We start from the raw sequence: 21,688 nt of genomic DNA on the forward strand, positions 1-21,688 counted from the left end.
GTCTTGTGGCTGCGTAGGGGTTTCCCTCCCACCCCAATCAGTGGTGCTGAATGTCGGTTGTATCCGTTCCTCTTCTTTCAGAACATTGAGTCACGGCTGAAAGTGTCCTTGCCTAGCGATCTCGGAGCAGCACTAACGGATGGGGTGGTGCTTTGTCATTTAGCCAATCATGTGCGGCCTCGCTCTGTCCCTAGTATTCATGTCCCCTCACCAGCTGTTGTAAGTATCCATCGGGTTCCTTTAGGTGGCTTGGGGGAGAACCTCTGTCTGTTAATTTATTCCTCACTGCTGTTCCATCTCAAAGACCATCCCGGTAGCTTGTAAAACAACAAGTTAAAATATAAGAATCTAATTTAAACACACACACACACACACACACACAATCAATACAAATGACAATATGAAATGACAGATCAAAAAAACAAGCAAGACGGAACATCAGATTGCATTCCAAATGAAGAAAAAGAGAGGATTGGCTTGTGGGACTTCCCAAAGCATGCGGTACATTGGAAAACATGGTGCCATTGCAAAGAAGGACCCGCTCCTGGAAGATGTACCCTTAACGTCTGAGTTTGAAGCAGGGCTCTTTCCCTCCCCACCAAAAAAGATGAGAATTGTGTCTAGTGTATAGTGGGAAGAAACGCCCTCTGAAGCTCTCCATATCCAGGGTGTTGTGCCTCGAGCATGCTAGGAGACTCACTGCGTGACCCAGAAAGGCCGCTTCACTAGTATGGGTCAGAACTGGTATGCAATTGCCCCCTTTCCAAGGGGGATTGGGCTAGTGAGGTCACCCTGTTGGCGTTTTTCGCCTTCCCCACATAGAGTGTACCTTAATCCTTCTTTGCATCTGGTGATTCATTTGCAGTCCAGGTGACTTTTGGAAAACACTGGTATCTTGTTAGTGCCGTAGCGTGGTCTGGGGTGTACAGATTAACCAGGCGTCCTGTCTTGCAGGCAGAGACTGGATAAAACGGATTTGGGGTACCTTTCAGTCCTGGCTGTCCTGCATAGCCAGTCTGGAGAATATCTGCAGTCCTTCCTCGAGTTGGGCAGTCTCACAATGGGGACGTCTTCAGGCTTTCTCATAAACATTGCTAAAAAATTATTGATGGATTGGATTATGTGCGCTTAAAATTCACTGAGGAATGCAAAGCTATATTTCAGTATGTAGCAATCAGAGCTATTATGGGAACGCCATCAGAAATCTCTGGCATAGCAGTCCTGATGTGTGAGAACAGCAAATACTTCTGCAACTTCCTTTGTTAGGCAAATGTTTTAGATAGATTCAGAGCATCAAATTAGTTTGCTTAATTCTGACTGCACAGGTGATTGAACACTTCTGTTGGGCGAGTGTGAGAAATAATGGGAAATGAATACAAAGCAGATGCAAAACTGGAAGCGAGTAGTAGAGGGGGACAAGTGATTTAAGGGTCCCAGCTACCAAACAGATTCTCTCAGGCAGCTGCTGCTTGCATTTTGTTGTTGTTTAAGCATTCTGGGTTAGCTATAATGAATGTATTTAAGAATGCTGGGTTCCTTCTTTCCATTTTCTACAGCCTAAATTAACAATGGCAAAGTGTAGGCGGAACGTGGAAAATTTCCTAGAAGCTTGCCGAAAGATTGGTGTGCCTCAGGTAAGAAAAAAAAAATGCTTTGCTTCGTAAACATGTTTTGGACGCTGACTGAAATGTTTGCTCGCCTCCCAAGAGCCCAACATTTAGTAGGAACAGTCCAGAGCAGGCTATATCTGCAGCTCTGAGCAGCACGCTGGATGTGAGTGTCCAAAGAGAGGGGCTGCCTTATTGCCCACCATTGTTATGGGTACGCTGAAAGTTTGCATTAAAAATGAGCAAAGCAGGACGTGAAATCATATCCTTCCGGTTTTGTTTCAGAGAAAATCACCTACTCCTGTTAACAATATTTAAAACCCGGAGATTAGGTTTGCCTATTGACTTCTGTTGCCGAAAGAATTAATTTCCGGTGGAAGCACAATGCTTAATCCTGTCTAGTGCGAAGGTTTCGGTTAATAGTAACTTCTCAGCACACAAAGTCTATTACTAATCTGACTGCAAAGTAGCTGAGAGCCACTTTCCACATTGTGATACTTGCTTATAGTAGAGGATGTCCATGATAGAAATCCTAATGTGCGAAGGGTTTGTCTCCATGTCTGCTCAACCATTCTTAGGTGTCTTAACTGCCGAGCAGGACATGGGTAGGATTTGTATAGCCATTCCCAGAAGCAGAAATTGTAATAAAGACCCAAGATTGCCTTCAAAAGATGTACATGGGAATGTGAAATGGAAGAATCCGTGGTTCTTTGGGCTTCCCCGGTTCTCTTTCGTCACTCACTGTTCAAGGTTCCTGCTAGTGAGAAACTTTAAATTAGAAACAGCGACAATTGACGTGGTGTCTGTTAGTAGGTATCCAAGCATAAGTTCCCACTTGGTAGTTGCTCAAGTTAGCTTTGTTGCCCTACTAACCATTTTTGGACTTGACACTGCTTCTTCTGCACATTCTGACTTGAGGCACAACTGAGGCTGTTCAGCACATCAGCGCATAAAAACTGCGCTGCACAAGCAGTGCATAAAAATTGGACTACAGAATTAGGAAATGCAAAAATGGTAGTATAATACGTACAACAAACAGTGAAATAGGGTTACAAAATCGGAGAACAATGCAATAAAAACTGTAAAAAGTACAATGAACAGTAGAATGAAAATTGTAAAAAATTTCCACAGGCACTAAAATTACAGCCCTGTTCCTTACAGTCTCTTTACACGAGATGCCTCGGCACGTGTTTGTCAAGTGTAGGAAGACGCAATGTTAGCTGAGAAGCATAGTCCAGAGGAGATTCCTCCTCAGAGGGTTTGTTAATTTCATCTTCACCTCCCTGAAGGCTCTGTCAATTTCCCCTCTCTAGTCTAAAACTATGTGGAATCAGGAATGGAAATGGCCTGGAGCTGCCTTCCAGAGCCGGGCTTGGACCTGGAGGGGTTCTAATGGGCTGAAGGTTCCCTTCTGGCCTGTCACAGTCCCTTCACACAGCTCCGGTGTATCGCAAAGCGAAGCCTTTGCCCTGCTGCCGGCTCTGTCTTTTTAAACCACCCTTCCCAGCTAACATTCCATCTCCCGACGCGTGTTCATCACATGCCAGATGTCTCCCGTAGAGAGACTCTTAGTCCAGCTGTTTCAAAAATGAGTGTCTGCTATAGTTTATTTAGCACATTTATTTTTTCTTTGGGTTTTCACAATTTTACCCTTTTTCTGTGAGCGAGCGAATCTTTTCAGTGGCCTCGCCTTGAGTGGCCTGTACCCCCACCGCCACCAGCCTTCATTAGCTATGTTGTATTTGTTGCAAGCAACTGGCTAGAGATTGCTGGAGCTTTTGCTAGAGGAATTTTGGCTCTGCTAGGTTATTTGCATGTGTTTGAACTGCCATCACGACCGAGGTGCCAAAGCTTCCTTACCTTGTAAGCTGCGTTCCAAAGTAGTAGAACTCCCAAGAGCGACAAGACTGCAGACTCACGGGGCACATTTCAGCCAAACCTCTCCCCTCTACTCTTCTAATGCAAGGCTGTGGAGAGCCTCTTACCTCCAGAACCCTAACAGAGGTTCATCGTTGTGTCTTCTGTGCAGTCCCACACGGGGACTGCACATGCGCAGGCCAGCCTGCGCATGCACAGTTCCCCATGTGGGACTGCATAGAAGAACACTCGATGAACCACAGTTACAGGTAGGTGCAACCCTGTTTTCCCTCTGTCTTCCCATGTCATCCACACATCACAAGGAAAATAAATCTCATGCCTTGTCTAGCTTCATAGGACTCTTTGGGTGACCAGGGCCCAGGGAATTTTGTCCCCCTAGTTTTCTCCTCTCCATAGCTCTGCTCCAGTGGAGTCTGATGGTTCTCCCCCTTTCTTTGCTTAGCCTGAAAGAGGCCCAGATGCCTACCCCACACCCCAGTCGTCGACATTTCCCACCACCCACTTCCTCCTCTTCTTCCTGTACCTACCACTGCAACAGCCTCACCCTGAATAGTAGCCCAGTTCTGTAGATCCCTGAAAGCGGGGAAGGTTTGGAAGACTGCAGATAAGTGCCAGGTTTGAACTCGCTCTCCAGGAGCTGTATGCAGCCTGCAAGCTGCAGTTTGAGATTCGTAGGCAGCAGGAGAGAAGGAGCTGCTTGCTGCTGTCTTCAAGACTTCTTGTCTGTGCAGCGCTTGAAACAACTCCGCATGCACATTTTCATAGGAACTGCTCGGCCTGTTAACACAAAGCCGGATCAGATAATTCACTGGCCCGCATCCCGCCCCCTGCTCAGGTGCATGGCAGTCTGGCTTTCTGAAAAGAGGCTTGGGGGAGCTACCCAGACTGGGATGGCTTTTTATTCAAGTTCTTGGATAAGTCTGTTTGCCCGGGAGGATGAGTGCACATACACGACCCCCGCTGAACCGGCCAGTTGAAGCGTGCTGTAACATCGCAGTGGCATTGTTAGTGTTGCGTGTGATTGCCACAGGAGGACCAGAGCCACGTCAAGTAGGCTTAGGAACACAAGAGAACTGGTGTGAGGACACTGGTGGTGAAATAACAGAGTACAGTTGGTGGCACAGTAAGCATCCAAGGACACAGACCACAGGTGCCTGCCTCATTTCTCTGATGCCTCCCAGAAACTTACAAGAAGTCTACTCTTAATAGTAGCAATGTGGCCGTTCTGGGAACAGAGATCTTGACAGCTGTTGAGGAATCTTAATTTTGAGTGGGTTTCTTGTAGCTAGGAGAGAGGCCTGATTTGGCACCAAAGAAAACTCAATTCTTTGTCCTAGTCAGTGAAAAATGGGTTGTGGTTGCAATACAGTGCTTGCAGAAGCTGGTGTGAGCAGGGGCTGCCCCATTCTTTTCACTGTTGAGGGCTCATTGAGAGTGGAAGAGAATGAGCAAGCAGCTGCCTGCCCGTGTTGCTCCCCTGCCTGCAGAGAACCACGTAGTTTTTCCTGAGACTAGGTAGGCACCGGAGAAGCTGGACCCAGTGCATGCCTATGTTGCCTCTTAATGGAGTGTGTACATATTAACAATGAAGAGAGTTCCTTAGTATGGCCCTATGTAGAAATACTTACCTTAGGAGAGTGCAGATTAAGACGCCTTTTTAAAAACTGTTGTTTTCTAAAGGTAGTATCTTGCATAGAGCCGTACATCTATCATCTCAGCGCAGTTAACTTCAGCTGGCTGATCAGTGGAGACAGATTGCTGCAAAAGCACATTTGTACACTGATGTGCTTAGCCTGCCCTCAGGCCCTTCACCTTTGCTGGCAGAAAAGTGGAAAGTCCAAAAAAGTTAGTCTCAAAACATGGCACACTTGGGTGCCTATGCAGGATACTACATTCAGAGGCCAACTTTACATTGCTAAGAAAAAAGGGGCTTTCCTTTGCTTGCATTTCCCTTCCGTTCGCACCAGTACAGCTCGCTCAACAGAAACCCCTCATGGACTGAATTTTGTTCCACTATGAATAACTTCCTGGAAGGACAAGGGCACATAGCTGGTGGCAGCTTGTTCTTAAGACATCTGCCACCTTGCTTTAATTTATCAGACGCTCTTTGCTTGTGATTTGAGCTTGTGTTTAGAGGTGAGATGTCTGAAGGCTCCTGTGTGGGAAATGAATTCCTGTAGGCTTTGACTGCTTCGTGGATGCTTGCATGACGATAAGACTGACTCTAATTTTTTTCTATCTGTTTCCCTTCCTGCTCACACTTTGGACAGGACAATCTCTGTTCCCCTTCTGACATTCTCCAGCTAAACCTCAGCGTTAAAAGGACAGTAGAATCTCTCCTTTCTCTGGGGACAGATTCAGAAGACCCCACTCTTGCCTCCCTTTCCACCCAGATTTGCGGCTTCGCGGCATTTTACTGTGCTCTGATGCTAATGCTCTGTGTGTTCTATCGCTGGGTCTTTTTCCTCTAGCGGAAGCTCAGGGGTGCCACGGACTCACTCCAGCTCTTCCAAGTGGTTGGTAAACACCCTGTGTTTCAGCGGAGAATTTTGTGTATGTATGTTCTCACCGATTTTACCAGCAGCCTACTTTATGTCATGTGGAAAGGGCCCTGCGGAAAACGCTGTTGCTGAGGGTAACCTAGTGTTTGATGTTAGCTGAATAATCCTAAGGGTCTAGAATGCTTTGTGTTTTGTTTTTTTAAAAAATCAACCCTACATTGTGGTGTTGGAATAACTTAGCGAGTCAAAAAAGCAGATATTATTTTCCTTGCACAGTGTAGCATATTTTTATAGAACAGGAAATCCACCTTTGCCCCTCCTTAGTGCGAGAGGGGCCGAGACAGTGGTGAGAATAACGGGATGCTGAGCAATGAAAGAGAAGTTGGGGAGAGCCAGGATGCTGCCGCGAAAAAGGAGAGCCTGCATCCTGGGCTGTAAGGTCTATCCACATAGACCCCCCCCCCTTTGGTTTGTTCCAAGTGAAACTGCTGAACATTTTTTTCTGGTTTTCTCCACTGTCACTAGGAACAAAAAGTGGAGGTTGCTCAGGGTTCTTCAGAAACCTCAAGTCTATGCACCAGGGGCCCTGTTTTGCACAAAATGTGGCCTCGTTCTGGCCTTCTTGATTCAAAAGACCTTTCTGTGCCTCCCGAACACCGTTATACTGTACTTGCAAAGCGGGCCGTGTTGCCTGGTAGAACATGAAACTGCAGTTTCCTGGAAGTCAGACAGAGGATGTTCATGTGGGTCAGCCAGGGCAGTCCAATGCCCGCGCAGACGGCCCTCTATGTTTAAAGGAGGGATCTTGGTGCTTCCCCGCTTCTTGTGGCTTTTCTGATAACTGAGGAGAGTCAGGTTTGTTTGTGACGCAACATCTCCTCTGACGCTGCATTGGTCACGGCAGCAGACCGCCATGTGCTCTGGCTCTTACTGTTGCTTCCCACAGCTGGTGACGGTTCTCCTTTCCCCACACTTCCTTGCCTGTAAGGTGGGTGACTGCCCATGTTTGCACAGGTGTGCCAAGGTAGCGAATCCATTTTCTGTTCTCACTTGTTAGAATTTGTCAATAGATTGTTCAAGCCATAAAGAATCGCAGGCAACATCCTATAGACTTCAGTGTTGCGGGCTTTATTCTTCTTTAGGGTTTATTCTGCTTGTGTTTCAGTCCCTTAGCTTCTCAGCAGTCACAGCATCATCTGTCAAAGTGAGCTTTGACTCTGGAAAGCCCATACCCTGGAAATCTTGTTGGTCTTTAAGGTGCTCCTGGACTCGAATCCAGCATCTACAGAGAAGCTGCACTTTATCTAACATCTTGTTCCCGCTCCTCTTAGTGTATGAACTCTTTATTTGCTTTTTTGTAGACAGAATTATGCAAAGCAATATGCAAATATGTAACAACCTACAGAGAGGTGGGCAGTTACCATTGGGAGGCTGCAGAATATTTTCTGAGTGGAGGGAAAGACTCTTCTGGAGGCACTTAGCCCCATGTACAGGAAGGGGAGGCAGGTGCCAGAAAACCCCACGGAAGGCCAGCCGCTGGAAGACCCTGGCTTCCAAGTCCTGCTTTGCACTTCCAGGAGAGTTGAGGCGTCTGTGGAGTCGCAGAGCCCCACTTGGAGTGTAGCGATGGACTCTTTCTTTAATTCTTCATTTCCACTAAAATGCTTCATGCAAAGAGAAAACTGGCTTAGCAAGGGGAGGGGTTCTTTCGCCTCCCTCTTGGCTTGCTGTGCTGTTGTTGTTGTTGTTTTTAACATGGGGTGGCACTCCACAGTGGAATCTTCCATGGAAAGTCTGGAGCGGTGCAGACCGCTCTGCCGCCTCATTTTCCTGCTTGTGCAAAACTAGTCCTGAGATTTCACCAGGCCTATTTTTGTTGCCAGAAGGGCTAGAAACGTGAATTTTCTTTTTGAGACTGAGAAGTCTCAAGGTGCTGAATTCTTTGAGTACCAAATCCTCTTGCTTACGAGAGTGTGATTGCTCAGGTGTGATACTCACAACCCTGCCTGAAGGTGTTTGAAGTGCTTTTAACAGCACCAGAGCGAATACATCTTGGGCCCATTGGCTTGTTTAAGCAACAGACTCTTTATTGGGGTTAAATAATAAAGAGTCTAGTAGCACCTTTGAGACTAACCAACTTTATTGTAGCGTAAGCTTTCAAGAGCCACAGCTCTCTTCATCAGATGCATCGTCAGCTTTCGAGAACTGCAGCTGTCCTTGTCAGATGCATCATTAGCTTTTGAGAAGCGAAGCTGTCTTCGTCAAATGCATCATCAACTTTCGAGAACCACAGCTCTCTTCATCAGATCATCTGACGGAGAGAGCGGTGGTTCTCGAAAGCTGACGATGCATCTTTACTATTACTTTACTATTTTGCGACTGCGGACTAACACAGCTAACTCCTCTGGATTTATTGGGGTTGCGGCCAATCTCCTCTGAGGCCCCATACTTGGCAGAATGACACCTTGTTTTTGCACAGTTTGCAACTCAGGAACAGTCCAGGTTGAAGCTTTGGCCTTTTCAGTTTATCCATGGGCTGTGCATTTGCTTTTCTCAGGGAGACCTTTGCTCTTAAAGTTGACGTAAAGCACAAATTTCTGCCACCTCGTCTTGGGCAGGTTTCGTTGAAAGGGCAGCCAAGTGGCCTTTGCCTCAGCCTTTGCCCTTCTTCTCTGGCCTGGTTTTCTGAAGTCTGAGGCTCAACAAAGAAGAATAGAGAACAAAGGGGATTCTCTCTTAGGTTTATGCTTTAAGAATGTGGATGCAAGCAGGGTAGAAGCCTTGTGGGATGGATGGATGACACAGGAGCACTCCGGTGAAGCACACCCGTGCCTGCAGACTGTGTGGGGAAGGTCTGATGTACATCAGACCACGGAAGGTACAGAAGCTTCTCACTGCAGCCTTGCTACATTCTTGCATAGGGTTGGATCCGTTCCACGAATGGAGAGCACGTTCCTCCCATGCCAAGAACCTTCTTTTGCCCATGGCAGCACTTTATTCCCCCTCAGGGCATCTTCCGCTGACCTGAGAGGCTCTTTGAAACTCGCCAGAGAGCTTTCGCACGGCTACCTCTTAGATGGGAGAAGAGGGCTGGCTTGTCGCAGGAGCTCTGCAGCTGTGAATTCTGCACACTGCACAGCAGCGTTGCCAACAGGCCCTGTTGCACTTAGTGCCGCCCACGGCTGGGCCTCTGGGCCGCCCCCCGCTTGCTTTCCCCTTTTCCTGACCTCCAAATGCATCTCGCTTTGGCTTTGTGGCCACACTCTGCAGCCTTGTGCCCCAACGCTTAGCTCCCCCCTTCCTGGCTCAGGTGGTCTTCACCTGAAGCCATCCGTGTGGAAGCTGAGCCTAGTCACAGGCAGGCAGGCAGGAACCTGGAAGACCCACTAGGCGCACTTGCTCCCCACGACGCTGTAGATCCTGCGTGCCGGGCGGATTGCCGTTCTGCGCATAACAAAGTCAAATTATCTGCAGTTTTGAATAACTTGATTCTGTTAGTCTCTAAGGCACCACTTGCCTCCTGTTTTGTTCTGGTTTTGCTAGCTAAGGCAAAGACAGTGCCTCGTGCAGTCACCGCTGTAACCTTGCTCTACTGACTAGAAGCCTTATGCGACCCTCTCCCCATTTCAGCAGGAATTTCCCGTCATGCTCTCAAGCTTATCTTCACTGCCATAAGGACTAGAAACTTCTTTTTTTTTTTTTATATATAATTTTTTATTTTCAATATCTAACATACAACTACTACATACATACATACCCTACAAAACAGTAACTACAAAAGACTACAATAACACAAGGGATAGGAAAGAGGAAAGACAAAAGGAAGAGGGAGGGAGGGGTGGAAAAAAGGGGAAGGTACCCTACAAACACTAAACACTAAACACTACATTTCTGTTTTCCCTTCATACTGCCATTATTCAAAAGTTAAAGCTTTATATTATATTGATGGAGTGGTTGACCTTACTAAATGCAAATTACAATTTAATTTCAAGTTAAATTTTTCTTCCCCTCCTGGGTCCCGGACGGAGTTCTCTCTGCGCAACTGCAGCCGCATTGCTCGTTTCCTCCCCCTCCCCCTCAGACTTCTCCTTTTCGTCTTGCTTGGTGCACTGGAATTCTGGGTTCCTGTCCTCAAAATCCCTTAGTTGATCTTCTGATAATATCTTAAAGGCTTGATCTTTGTGGGTGAACCAGATTCCTTCCGGAAATAACCATTTGTACTTTATTCCACGTTCTCTCAGAAGAGCTGCGAACTTTTTATACTTAAAACGTCTTTTCCGGACTAGAAATGGGACGTCTTTCAATATCTTAATTTTGTTGCCCAAGAAGTCCAAATCCGCATTGTATGAATTGTATAGGATAGTGTCCCGGATCCTCTTAGATGAAAAATCGATGATGATCTCGCGCGGCAACTGACGCTTCATTGCATACTTTGAAGTAGCCCGACGGGCTTCCAAAATGGCGCTTTTAACTTCTTCTTTAGTTGCCCTCGCGGGTGTCGCCAATAGTTCCGAGACAAGACCCCGTAAGTCCTCGTTTTCCTCCTCTTTCACATTCTGGAGGCGCAAAATTGTCTGTGTTCGTTCCACTTGTAGCCCGATCAACTGATTCTCCACCAGTTTAAGCTCTTTATTCGTAGCCTTCACGAGTGACGCACTTTCCCGAGCAGACTTCTCTGCCCCCCCCCGCTGCTTCCTTGATGATTTTCACTTCGCTCTCAATTAAGCCCACCCTTTGATCTGTTTCATTCAGCTTGTCAACAAAGGGTTTTATAGCTTCACCAACCGCCCTCCGTACAATTTCCTCCAACGATTCTCCCTTTAAGGCAGCCGAAACTGACTTGCCAAGGGCAGGACTTTGTTTCTTTGTTGCCATTTGGGGGGGGGGGGCGCCAACCAAATTTTGAGACTCAGCAAAGGGGAAGAGTGAGCCTTCTTGGCTTCAGATCTCACCTCTCCTTCACGTACGCTTGTAATAACAGAAGGAATTCGCTTACTTGTAGGCTCTCGCCTAATTCTGCTCTTTGCCGTTTCTCATGGCCCGGCAGCACTCGAGGCGCCGCGCACGTCCGCCGGCCTCCGTAGGGACAAACGGGCAATTAACCCCCCGCATTGATTCCAGGGGGCTCTTCCCGCAGCGTCCCGGACCCAGCCTCCCTCACTGGGAGTTTTGGGGGCTAATCTTCGCAGATCAGCCGCCCGGACAGGGTGCTCGGCCGCTTCCTCTCGAGCCAGCGAAGAGGAGCGTCCGACATGGCGGAGAAAACGAAACCGAATCCAGGACTAGAAACTTCTTTAAAAAAAAAAACCCTTAGTTTCTTCAGAAACTAAATGCTATGCACAGTATTGCATCCTGTACCTTTTTCTGTGCGGTCACAGAATCGCCGCGAGTACAGAGCCCTGCTTGCTCTCAGCAGATTCAGTCAGAACTGGGATGTCACAGATGAACACGTCTGAGTCTTGCAAACCTCTTGCGGAGGCCCTGATCCCTCTTAGTCCAAGCGGCAAGCCAGGAGGCATTGTGGCATCATTCCAAAGACCCCGTTTCCTATGCCACACATTTAAACCCAGTCTCTGGCATGTAGCAGCTCTGGGATGGGTGGGAGAAGATGATGAGATCTTTACTTCTGGTTTAACGTTACCCCAGATGGACCAGCAACATGCAAAGCTCAGGGGAAGCTTTCCCTCAAAGCATGTGGCAAGGAACTAACTACTGAGAAACTGATTCTCTTCTCCCACCTCCTCAGTTTCTTGAGATACGTTCTCAGCTTTTGCCATTTGGTCTAATACGTAGCTACAGCAGTAACAGAGGAAACAATGGAAAGAACTGCTCCTTTAGTGGGACACTGTGGCTGCTTCTAGCACTTCCACATATGTGTTACTTTTGGTTGATATTGTGTATGTGTCTGTGAGTGAGAGAGGGGATGAATCGTAGAGGGGCCGTGCCGTGTTACTCGATTGCAGAAAATTTAAACAGAAGTCCATTGGCATCTTAAAGACTAAATGTTATGAATCGTTAAGGTGCCACTGGACTTCTGTCTCATGAATCCTTATATTCATCCCCAGACAACAAACAAATCTGCCGGGGGGTGTTGGTGAGACTGACAGACAGGGCAAGGATCTCCTCAGTAAAAATACGGCCATCATAGGCAGCTATTGCCCTCTCCTGGATAGCCCAGGCGAGCCTGATCTCATCAGATCTCAGAAGCTAAGCAGGGTCGGCCTTGGTTAGTAATTGGATGGGAGACCTCCAGCGAAGACCAGGGTGGCAGAGGCAGGCAACGGAGAACCACCTCTGTTAGTCTCTTGCCATGAAAACTCCACCAGGGGTCACCATAAGTCAGCTATGACTCGAGGACACCACACATTCACACACACACACACACACACACACACACATAGAGGAAGCTTATCGCTTATCACAAAACAGGCCCTCTTGATGCAGAGCTGCAGAGGGCTGGGTGGATGCCTTCCCAGCTGCCTCTGAAATCCTGGCTTTAGGATTCTGAGAGGAAGGAGGTGCCTGTTTGCTTCCCAAGGAAGCCGTCTTGCTTTGGATAGACGAAACTGCAGCTCCTGTGATGTGGGCTACAATTAACTTAGTGGCCTGCTTGCCTCTGGAACGCTGACCTACATTTGCAGGGCTTTGCACCGCTGCAAAACTGGAACGAAACGGGACTTGTCATAATACCTGCCAGCTCTTTGCTTGGTGCAGACATGGGTTCAGCCAATGGTTAGCTTCCAAGGTTTCATACGCTGCCTGCCTCTGTCTAGTGAGCAGACCATTGACTTGCTTCAGTGTCTGAAAAAACTGAGTGGACCGGTTCCTCGGTCAAGCATCCAGTTGCATCCAGTTGCTACCCCAGCTGGCTCTGCCTTGCCTGGATTTGAGTCTAAACAAGATGGAACTTTGCGGGCAAGCGAGCTGCTGTGTGTTCAGTTTGCAGACATACAGGAAGACGCTTGAAAGGGGGGGGGGATTCAGCTGCCATGCGCTCTCACATGCAGTTCAGATGGTGCATTTGGTTTCAGTGCCCCTTGAGCAGTGTGTGGATGCCAAAGTTTTGGGTTCTTGGCAGGTGGAATCAGATTTGTAGAAGCAGCGCAGTGGATCTTGTCGGATCTCCTGTTTGGATGAGACACAGAGAAAGAGGCACATCATCTGTCTTAGGGTCGAAGAGTCTCTTTATAAGAAGGGTGCAAAGATTTCACTTGCGTTTGCACCTTCCAGGAGTTGCCCCTGCCCAGGGTGCCCAGGGGAAGGGGCTGTGAGTGGAGAAAGTGACTTGTGGGGAGGGGCTTGCACGTTCAGTCATTCTAAAGCAAAGCCGAACCAGCCTTTCCCCTTGGGGAAAAGTACTAACTCTCAAGAAGCTCTCTCTCTCCCATTCCTAACCTTTGGAGCAACAAACTCTCTCCTCCACTTTTGTGCAATGACTGCACGCTTAGTGCCACTAAACGTGATTTCTGTCTTGGATTTCCCTTCAGCCACTTCCTCCTTGTGGGACAACTCCTCCACTGCCTTCTTTTAAATGTCTCCTGAGTGTCCCGCCTTTCTCATGCTGCTTTTCTTTGATCCCTTTCATCCTACACACAAGACGCTTGGGTAGAGACTGCCTGCTTCGCCCTGTGTGCAATGCCTGCAGGTGCTTAATGCTTTTGCAAGAGGAGAACTCTGTGGCTGAGCTGGAGCCTGAGTTGAAATCCAGTGCTCAGTTGCCTGTAAAGAGTTTGGGCTCAAGCTCAGCACTGGATGATAAAATAGGCTGTTGCTTGCAGACGCTCACACTCCAGTAATTGTTCGTCTCTTCCATGCGTGTGCACTTTTGCTGCTCCAGCACTGGCACGGCTGCTCTTCTGCATTTGGGCCGTATGTGTGTGTGTGGGTGGGCATGCACACATGCGTGTATTGTGAATTCCATTGTCTCTTCTTTGAGTCCCACCACAACTTGTTACAGGGCCTTCTTGAAATCAAGAGACTGATTTCAGTCGGCGGGGAAGGGGGCCCACGCGTACTCAGTTCGCAGGAACGGTCCTGAATTAGCCAAGGAATGGGAGACCTCAGTTATATGTGAATAAAAATGTTCAGAAACACCATCCTTTCTGTATTTTTAAAAAGCTGTTTGTAAATGGATATATTTTTAGGGGTATTTTATAAGAAATGAGAGTGCTTGCGAGAGAATAACTGGGCTGCTCTGCGCCACAGATTTTTTTCTGAATTGTTTGTTGATTGAAGGGAAAGAGACACCCGTGTGCATTTTGAAATGGAAGAAGCGAAACATGTCACGCCCCTTTCTCTGTTATCCCAGTCAAAGGCGGCTGGGCTGGGCCATAAAGGTCCGATCCTGCTCAGCCAGAAGCTTTACATGTTGTCTGGAAAGGCATGTTGCGCCGGATTTCCTTATGTTATGAAAATGACTTGTTTTTCTTGTTTCTTTTGTACCAAGTTTTTTCCACAGTCTAATTCTGATTTCATCCGTTAGGTTTTTTAGTACATTATACTTAGGGGCAGGGCTTTTATTCTGGGAAAAGAGGTGGTGGAACTCAGTGGTGGAACTCAGGACTGCACTTTGGGTCAGCTGGAACAAGGGGCGAGTTTTTTAAAGTTTAAATCACCCTCTGCAAAAATGGTCACATGGCCAGTGGCCCCGCCCCCTGATCTCCAGACAGAGGGGAGTGTAGATTGCCCTCCGCGCAGCAGCAGTTCCCCTCTGTCTGGAGATCAGGGGGCGGGGCCACTGGTCATGTGACCATTTTCAAGAGGTGCCGGAACTCCATTCCACCGCGTTCCAGCTGGAAAAAAGCCCTGCTTAGGAGTAAACACTCTTTTTCTCTCTCATTCCCCCCCCCCTTCCTCACTTTAAGTTCTCCTGATATAATATCTGTGTGTGTGTGGGTGTGTACATCTTTTCATGAGTGTTCACTTCAATAAAGTTACTGTCCCACAATCTGGCTGGCCTGTTACTCTTCCCTAATTCAGTCACACCACTGTTTGCTGAATCAAGTGGCGGGCAGTTCATGGGGACCGAGCACCTTGCTGGAGATGCGGCCTGAATCAAAGGGCCTCCGTCAGCCTGCATGGAGCTGCCCTCCTTGACATGTCACTCTCATGAAAGTGAAATACCAAGCAATGTGTTTGGCTTACGCTGGGGGGGCAGATTCTATTGTCACGTGGTTAAGTTCAGTTGTTACAACAGGAATATATTGGGGCAGAGGCAAGGGAAATAACCTGGTGGAATTGACTTGGAGATAAAATATTGCAAAGGGTGATGGGTTTTCTTTCATTTCCATAGTCTTTAGCATTTTTGACCATCCCATTTTTAAGGGGGGGGGTGTCAGCAGTTGTGAACAGGACAGCCCTATTCTGTCTCCTCTCTTGAGGGGCTTCAACAATACTGAGGCAGACCCCCCGGGTCCGTCTTCACCAGCACTATGTAACCTGCAATGTCAGCAGCATCTCCCTGAGGTCTCAGTCAAAAAAACGTCCCCAGTCCTGTTGCCGAAGGTTCTTTTTCTCCTAACTGGTGGCACAACGGATTGAGCACGGGCCCTTCAGTGTGCAGAGCGGGCGCTCCGCCACTCAGCTGCAACCCCTTTCCAGACCACACCTCCTTACGTTTGTTTAATTTGGCTTTCATTCTTTTGTGTTCAGTTGTTTTTAGTTTTCATCCCTTTTTTTCTTTATGTCTGTTGTGTTTTCCCATGTAGGAGCGATTATGTTTGCCTCTGCATATTTTAGAAGAGAGAGGGTTGACGCGGGTGGCAGAGACTGTGCAGGCACTGCTGGAACGAGCCCCCCCCAAACAGCAGCAGCATCACTTGGCTGCTGTGTAGCGACCCCGAGGACCTTGTTCCTCTTTCCTTGGCCAAGCAGAAGAACTCCAGGACTTGACCGATGGTGGCTCGTGTCCAGACACAGGCAACGTTGTGATCAGAGGAGGAAATCGATACCCGGAATTCCTGACAGGAATAATTTGCTTCATTTCTCCACTTTTTGGGGGAGGTCAAAAAGGTTTTCCATAGAACGTTTAAACAGTTTTTGTTCTGTGTAAAGTGAGTGTTTCTGGGAAGGGAGCAGGGAGGGCTTTCACTGACTGTCAGCTTCATTTTTAAATATGACCACGGGAGGATTGGGATGTGTTCAAAACATGTGTTAGAAAACTCTGAGATTCCCAGGATGTGCCATTCACACACAGAATTCCATTTTGCTGTGCTCTTGCTTTGGACAAGACTTGCACATGGGACACTTCTAGCAAATTGAACCCCCTGTGAACGTGCGCACACACTCCTCAGGCAGCAGTTCGGAACCATTACAGTCCATATTGTTGCCCAGGTATTTTCTAGCTTCAGAATCACACAGGGTTTTGCGGAGCCTTCCTCTGGCATTCTGAGTCCCAGATCAGCTTGAGAAGAATGCCCACCTTGACATAGTTCAGCTGTAAACAACACGAGAGTTTCTGAAGAAGCAGACAACCGTTTTTGTTCTGGCACTAACTTCTGGATCCTCCTATCAGTGCCTTTTTCTTTAGGTGCCAGTGGAACCCACAGCGTCTGCACCTGTGAGACTGGCACTGTGCTCTCGAGCAGCGCCTTGTTTAAACCAGACCAGTACTGGAACGACATGGTTAGGGTTAGGCATTCCATGTAGCTTTTTTCACACGGACAGCTGGCCAGTTTAACCAGGATGCTTGCTGGAGTTTCTCCTTGCCAGCACCACAGTTTAACCAAGCCTCAAACATTTTTGTTGAGTGGAGAAGGAGGTGGGTGGTTGAAGCAAACACAGACCTCTGTGCGTTGAAGACAGTAAATTCCCTTTGGTGCATTAAGAAGAATAGGGGGTGGGGGGTGGACCCTGTGTTGTGTGTGTGCTTTTTTAAATCCATATTTTCCATGTAAGCATCCCCCCGCCCCCACATCTTTCCCTTGTTCATTGCCTTCCCTTTATGTTTGTTCTTAAAAACAGCAGGATTTGAGCCCGTTGGCACCTTATGAGGCTTACAAGATGTTTCCAGGGTATAAGCTTTTGAAAGTCAAAGCTTTCCAAGAATCTGAAGATGGGAGTTTTGACGCTTTGAAGCTTCTCTCTAAGGTGCCGCTGGACTCAGATGCTGCTGCTGTTCTACTGCAGATCCACACAGCTACCTACCTACCTGAAACTGCATTTAAGAAGTTGGCAAATGAGACCAAGAAACCGTGCCGGTGCTCTTTCGGAAACTGAAGCCGACTCAAAAAGTCTGCAAATGAGGCAGGATCTGACGCTGCCCGTGCCCCGTCCCTGCTCCGCGTTCTGGATGGCGGGGCAGCTGCTGTTGCCCGTCTAGCTTTGGGGAGCACATTTCACACACACACTCCGCAGACTGTCGAGATGCTGCTGGGACTGAGAGTTGTGAGGATGGGAAAGTCACGTTTTCCTTCCCACGGCTGGCTAGATGGAAAGCCTGTGCCATTCCTTGCCTGGCTCTCTGACTCAGCCTACGGGATGTTGGCTGTGCAGGCGGCCTCCTGTGGCTGATGGAGGCAGAGGCGTGCGTCTCTGCTCGTGCAGTGTAGTCGACCGGAGTGGCCGGATAAGGCAAGGCTGTGCCAGTTCTGACTCTTGAAGATCTGCAAACCCTCACAGAGAGAGCTAGAGTGCTTAGACGTTTCTTACAGTTCGAGCATCTAATAAAACCAAGACATATCAAGATTTCATGAGCGATGGCCTGAGGAGGCAGTAAGAGAATTGTTTACTTGAAATGCACGGGCACTGACTAAAGCGCCTAGGAGTAGGATCCTCGGCTTAGCTGCATGCTTCCTCTTGCAGCCTGGGTGAACCAGAGCATGGAGCTGCTTTGTCCCAGCCCCCGTTTGCTTCACTGGGCGTTGACTGGGAGCTGTTCCTCCTTTCGGATCCTCTCCCCTCATCCCATTGCTCAGTTTTTATTTTGAGACCCCTTGCGGCGAGCTTTGCCTCGCCAGGCTCATGTTATCAACGCAGGTTGCTTTATCCTTGCACTGAGGGCATTCTCTTGAAGACACATGAAGAATATTTCCCGGGAAAACAGTAGCATACAAGTAAGATGGAGTTTTATTTATCTGTGGCTGCTTCTGGGTGTGCACGTGCTGGCTCTGCTACCAGACTCGCTTCTGTTTCCCAACATGGGGTTTGCAGACCAGAAGCGGCTCTTGAAGGATTGCACGAAACGTAGTGGAGGAATTGAAGGCTGTCTCCCTGTTTACTTTGAATGCTGCCCACCTTGCTGACTTTTATGATTTGGGCAACACAACCGTGCTCTCCACAGGTTTTTGAAAGGTTATAATAGCAATCTTGTGGCCTCCCATGATTCGGGCCGTTTGGTGCCAGAGTCGTCCTGCCTGATATGCCCCTTGCTGTCACTTTCTCCACTCTACCAGCTCTCGGCACCTTTCTGTGTCTTAAGTTATTTATTTAAGCAAGGGCTTCTCAGCATGGACAGAAGCAGGCTGTGCGATAAGTTATGGAAGTTTGGCTGTCTCGCCTCCTTACCCAGCCCTAAAGATTATTGTTTTGGAGTTTCATCAATAAGTGGAAGGTTTATCATCACATGCAGTAAAACAGTCACCATCCAAGCCGTGCGTATTTTAATCCTAGGTTTGCTTAGGAAGTGCGGCCTGCGTGCTGTGTTAAGCAGGAAAGAGCAGTTCTGCCCCTGAAGGGCTACAGAGGCTTTTATGCCATACTGCCATGCAGGCAGTTCAGTTTCCAGGAAATAAAAACAGATGTTCTCATAGTCCACCCGAACCAGTTCAGTACGGCTGGGGGCAAAAGAGGTGCCTACATTAAAAGAAACAAAAAGCGCTCCATTTTGTGGCCATTTCAGTTTGACTCTTTTCCTATTTTCACAACTAAACCTTGAACAAAAGCAAGAAAGAAATCTGTCTCTTTTCAACTGGCGGTTTATTTTTAATGTACTATACCAAAAAACAAAATCCCCCACCCACTTGAGTTTTCTGTAGCAAGTTTTAAACGGTTTGGGGATTTTTGTGTGTTATATTTATGTGCAATTTTTCTTGTATTTACTGAAAAGTTTTTAAAGAAAATTGTATAGAATTCTATTTTGTGTTCTGCAGCAACAATGGCTGCGGGCCCCTCTCTTCTAGTGAATATTCAGGGGTGGGGGGCGGCGGCGGCAGCAAGGTCCCGCATTCTTGATGTTGTGCTTGCTGTTAGGTTTATTATAAACCTTGCCCCCCCCCCCGATCGCTAGACAGGATCAGGCAGCTCTGGCTGGAGAATCGGCCGTATTCAACCAGGTGGTTTCCCACTCAAAACGGATGTTGTTCAGGGGAGCCTGTTTGCTTAACTCGATCTCAGCATGAAAACAGATTGGTGTGAGCTTAAAAGCTTAAGCATTCTCACAGCCTGATGTTAAGGAGAGCAAGAAGAAGGTATTTGCTTCCTTCATTTTGTTGGCGTTGCCATTTTATCCCACAGATTAGGAATCCAGTGGAACAAAGGTTGGTTGTTGTGGGTTTTCCAGGCTGTATTGCCATGGTTTTGGCATTGTAGTTCCTGACGTTTCGCCAGCAGCTGTGGCTGGCATCTTCAGAGGTGTAGCACCAAAAGACAGAGATCTCTCAGTGTCACAGTCTTTTGGTGCGACACCTCTGAAGATGCCAGTCACAGCTGCTGGCGAAACGTCAGGAACTACAATGCCAAGACCACGGCAATACAGCCCGGAAAACCCACAACAACCATCGTTCTCCGGCCGTGAAAGCCTTCGACAATACATAGAACAAAGGTTGTCTGAAAAGATGGGATGGGATGATGGTTTCTGCAGCTGACACTCCTTGGGCAAGCTCAGGGTATCTCCTGGGATTCCGGCTGTGGAGCCTATCATTCGTTAGACCCCTTCAGGCAGTCTTCTAGCTGATTTTTCAGTCCTGAAGTGACAGGAAAAATCCGCGTGGCTCCAGTGCTGTGAACCTGCATGGAGGACCGGCTCCCATCGCTGTCGTAGGTGATGTTGACACAATCACTGCAGAATCAGGCTCATTGCGTGACAAATTTAACAACCCCTCCCTCTCCTTGGGAGTCTTTGCATTGATGGCAGAGAAAGCTAGTGACCCCTCCCTTCATTTTCCTTCTGAATATATGAAGAATAGCTGGCTCCTTCTACCATTGCTGCCCCAGGTGGTTTGGGGTGGGGGGTGGGTAGGCTATAAATCTTAAACTAGGACGTCGTCTCATGAGAACAGCATCTAGATGAACCCCACAGAAATGCATCGACAGGGCCAAGAACACCTTCTGCACTGAACTGAGGCTGTTTCTGACTCCCAGCAGTTAAGGGACCTTTTCGTGGCCGTTCAGGAACAACTGATGCTATGGTGTCTTGGAATGAGGGCTGGAACAGGTTCTGTTGCAGAAGCAGCGCCACCCCCACCCCCACCCCCAGGCCCGGTCAACCTGCAAGTTTTGAAAACAGCCACGTCTCTTCTGCCGAGCCTCTACGCACTCTGAAGCGCGTCTTTGTTGTTTCCCCTCCGTGAGCACTTGGCAGAATGCCTGCAGGATCCCGGCCTCCGCTCCTGCCGTTTCTGCAAACTGTAAACGTGTAATTAATAGTATAGCTAAAGGATTTTTTTTTTAAAAAAAAACCGTTCTTTCTTGTATTTGTATGTCTGTAAATACATTCCATAGTTTTCTAAGATATAACTTCAGAATATCATGTATTTTTATTTTAAATTGCCTGTATGCTATCAGTCAACATCTAGTGCACATGACAGTATAAACTCCAAGCCTGGGTGATTTGAAATAAATGATAAAGCTTTAAAACTCACTTCTTTTTTTCTTGAGGGCGGTTTGTCCAGTCCGTTTGGGATCCCGGGCAACCTTCCAAGGGCCTTGAGTGTTTGGCACTTCTACAAGGCCCCAACGGGTTGGGATCCTCGCCTGAATATCCAAGGGTGTTTTTCTCATTGTGACCAGCTATCAGATTAATGAACTATCTGGTTTCTCTGATTTTCAAAGGAGCTCATATACAACAAGATGATTACAAAGGGGTAGTTGTGTTAGTCTGTTGTAGCAAAATAAAACAAAAGTTCAAAGGCATCTTAAGGACTAGCAACATTTAATTTTTTTATGAGCTTTCATGAGTCACCTGTGCCTATAAATGTTGTTAGTCTTTATGGTGCCACTGGATGTTTTTTTTTATTTCACATATACGAGACCACTAATCACTCTTGCAGTTTTTCAACACAAGCTTCATAGCTAATGAGAGAGAAGTTTGTAGGGTTCAAAGTTAATTCCCAATGGGGATTTATTAACCTCTGCTTTGGTACTGATGGACACAAAAGAAAAGTCAACTTCATTGTGACCCTTCTCTATAAAATAGCTTTCTCAGGTTCATCTGGGTCTCTGGAAATGGCATCTCTGCCAGACTGTTGGGCTTCAGAGACCTTTATTCTGACTCAATTCAGGTAAGTCGCACAGTGCAATCCTAAACAGAGTTACCCCAGTCTAAGCCCATTGGAATAAATGGGCTTAGACTGGAGTAACTCTGCTTAGGATTGCACTGCAGGTCTGTGAACTCTGAGGAAAAGAGATCATCTTCCAGAATACTTAGTCCAAAATTCAACTTAACACCTAGGCGGATGTAGCCTCGTTTTCTTTCACAACGAGAAAATGGAATCACCCGTTTCAATGTATCTGTGTGGCTGGGATCAGTAACTTCAGCATTACTAT

At 47.6% G+C, this 21,688-nt stretch overlaps 2 protein-coding genes across 6 annotated transcripts in view; both read left to right on the forward strand.

Annotated features, from left to right (window-relative positions):
- Window positions 1–19,591, forward strand: part of LRCH3 (leucine rich repeats and calponin homology domain containing 3) — a 115,355-nt gene extending 95,764 nt beyond the window's left edge. For all 4 annotated transcript variants that reach the window (XM_054982069.1, XM_054982065.1, XM_054982066.1 and 1 more), the window contains 3 exons: window positions 82–219; window positions 1,557–1,634; window positions 15,694–19,591. In XM_054982069.1, the coding sequence (XP_054838044.1) occupies window positions 82–219; window positions 1,557–1,634; window positions 15,694–15,819 (342 nt within the window). In that variant the 3' untranslated portion in view covers window positions 15,820–19,591. The remainder of the gene's footprint in view (window positions 1–81; window positions 220–1,556; window positions 1,635–15,693) is intronic.
- The window catches only part of RPL35A (ribosomal protein L35a), a 290,620-nt gene that overhangs the window by 247,105 nt on the left and 21,827 nt on the right, over window positions 1–21,688 (forward strand). The gene's annotated exons all lie outside the window — the stretch shown is intronic.

The sequence above is a fragment of the Eublepharis macularius genome, chromosome 6 (assembly GCF_028583425.1).
Source record: "Eublepharis macularius isolate TG4126 chromosome 6, MPM_Emac_v1.0, whole genome shotgun sequence".
In the NCBI taxonomy this organism is placed as follows: domain Eukaryota; kingdom Metazoa; phylum Chordata; class Lepidosauria; order Squamata; family Eublepharidae; genus Eublepharis; species Eublepharis macularius.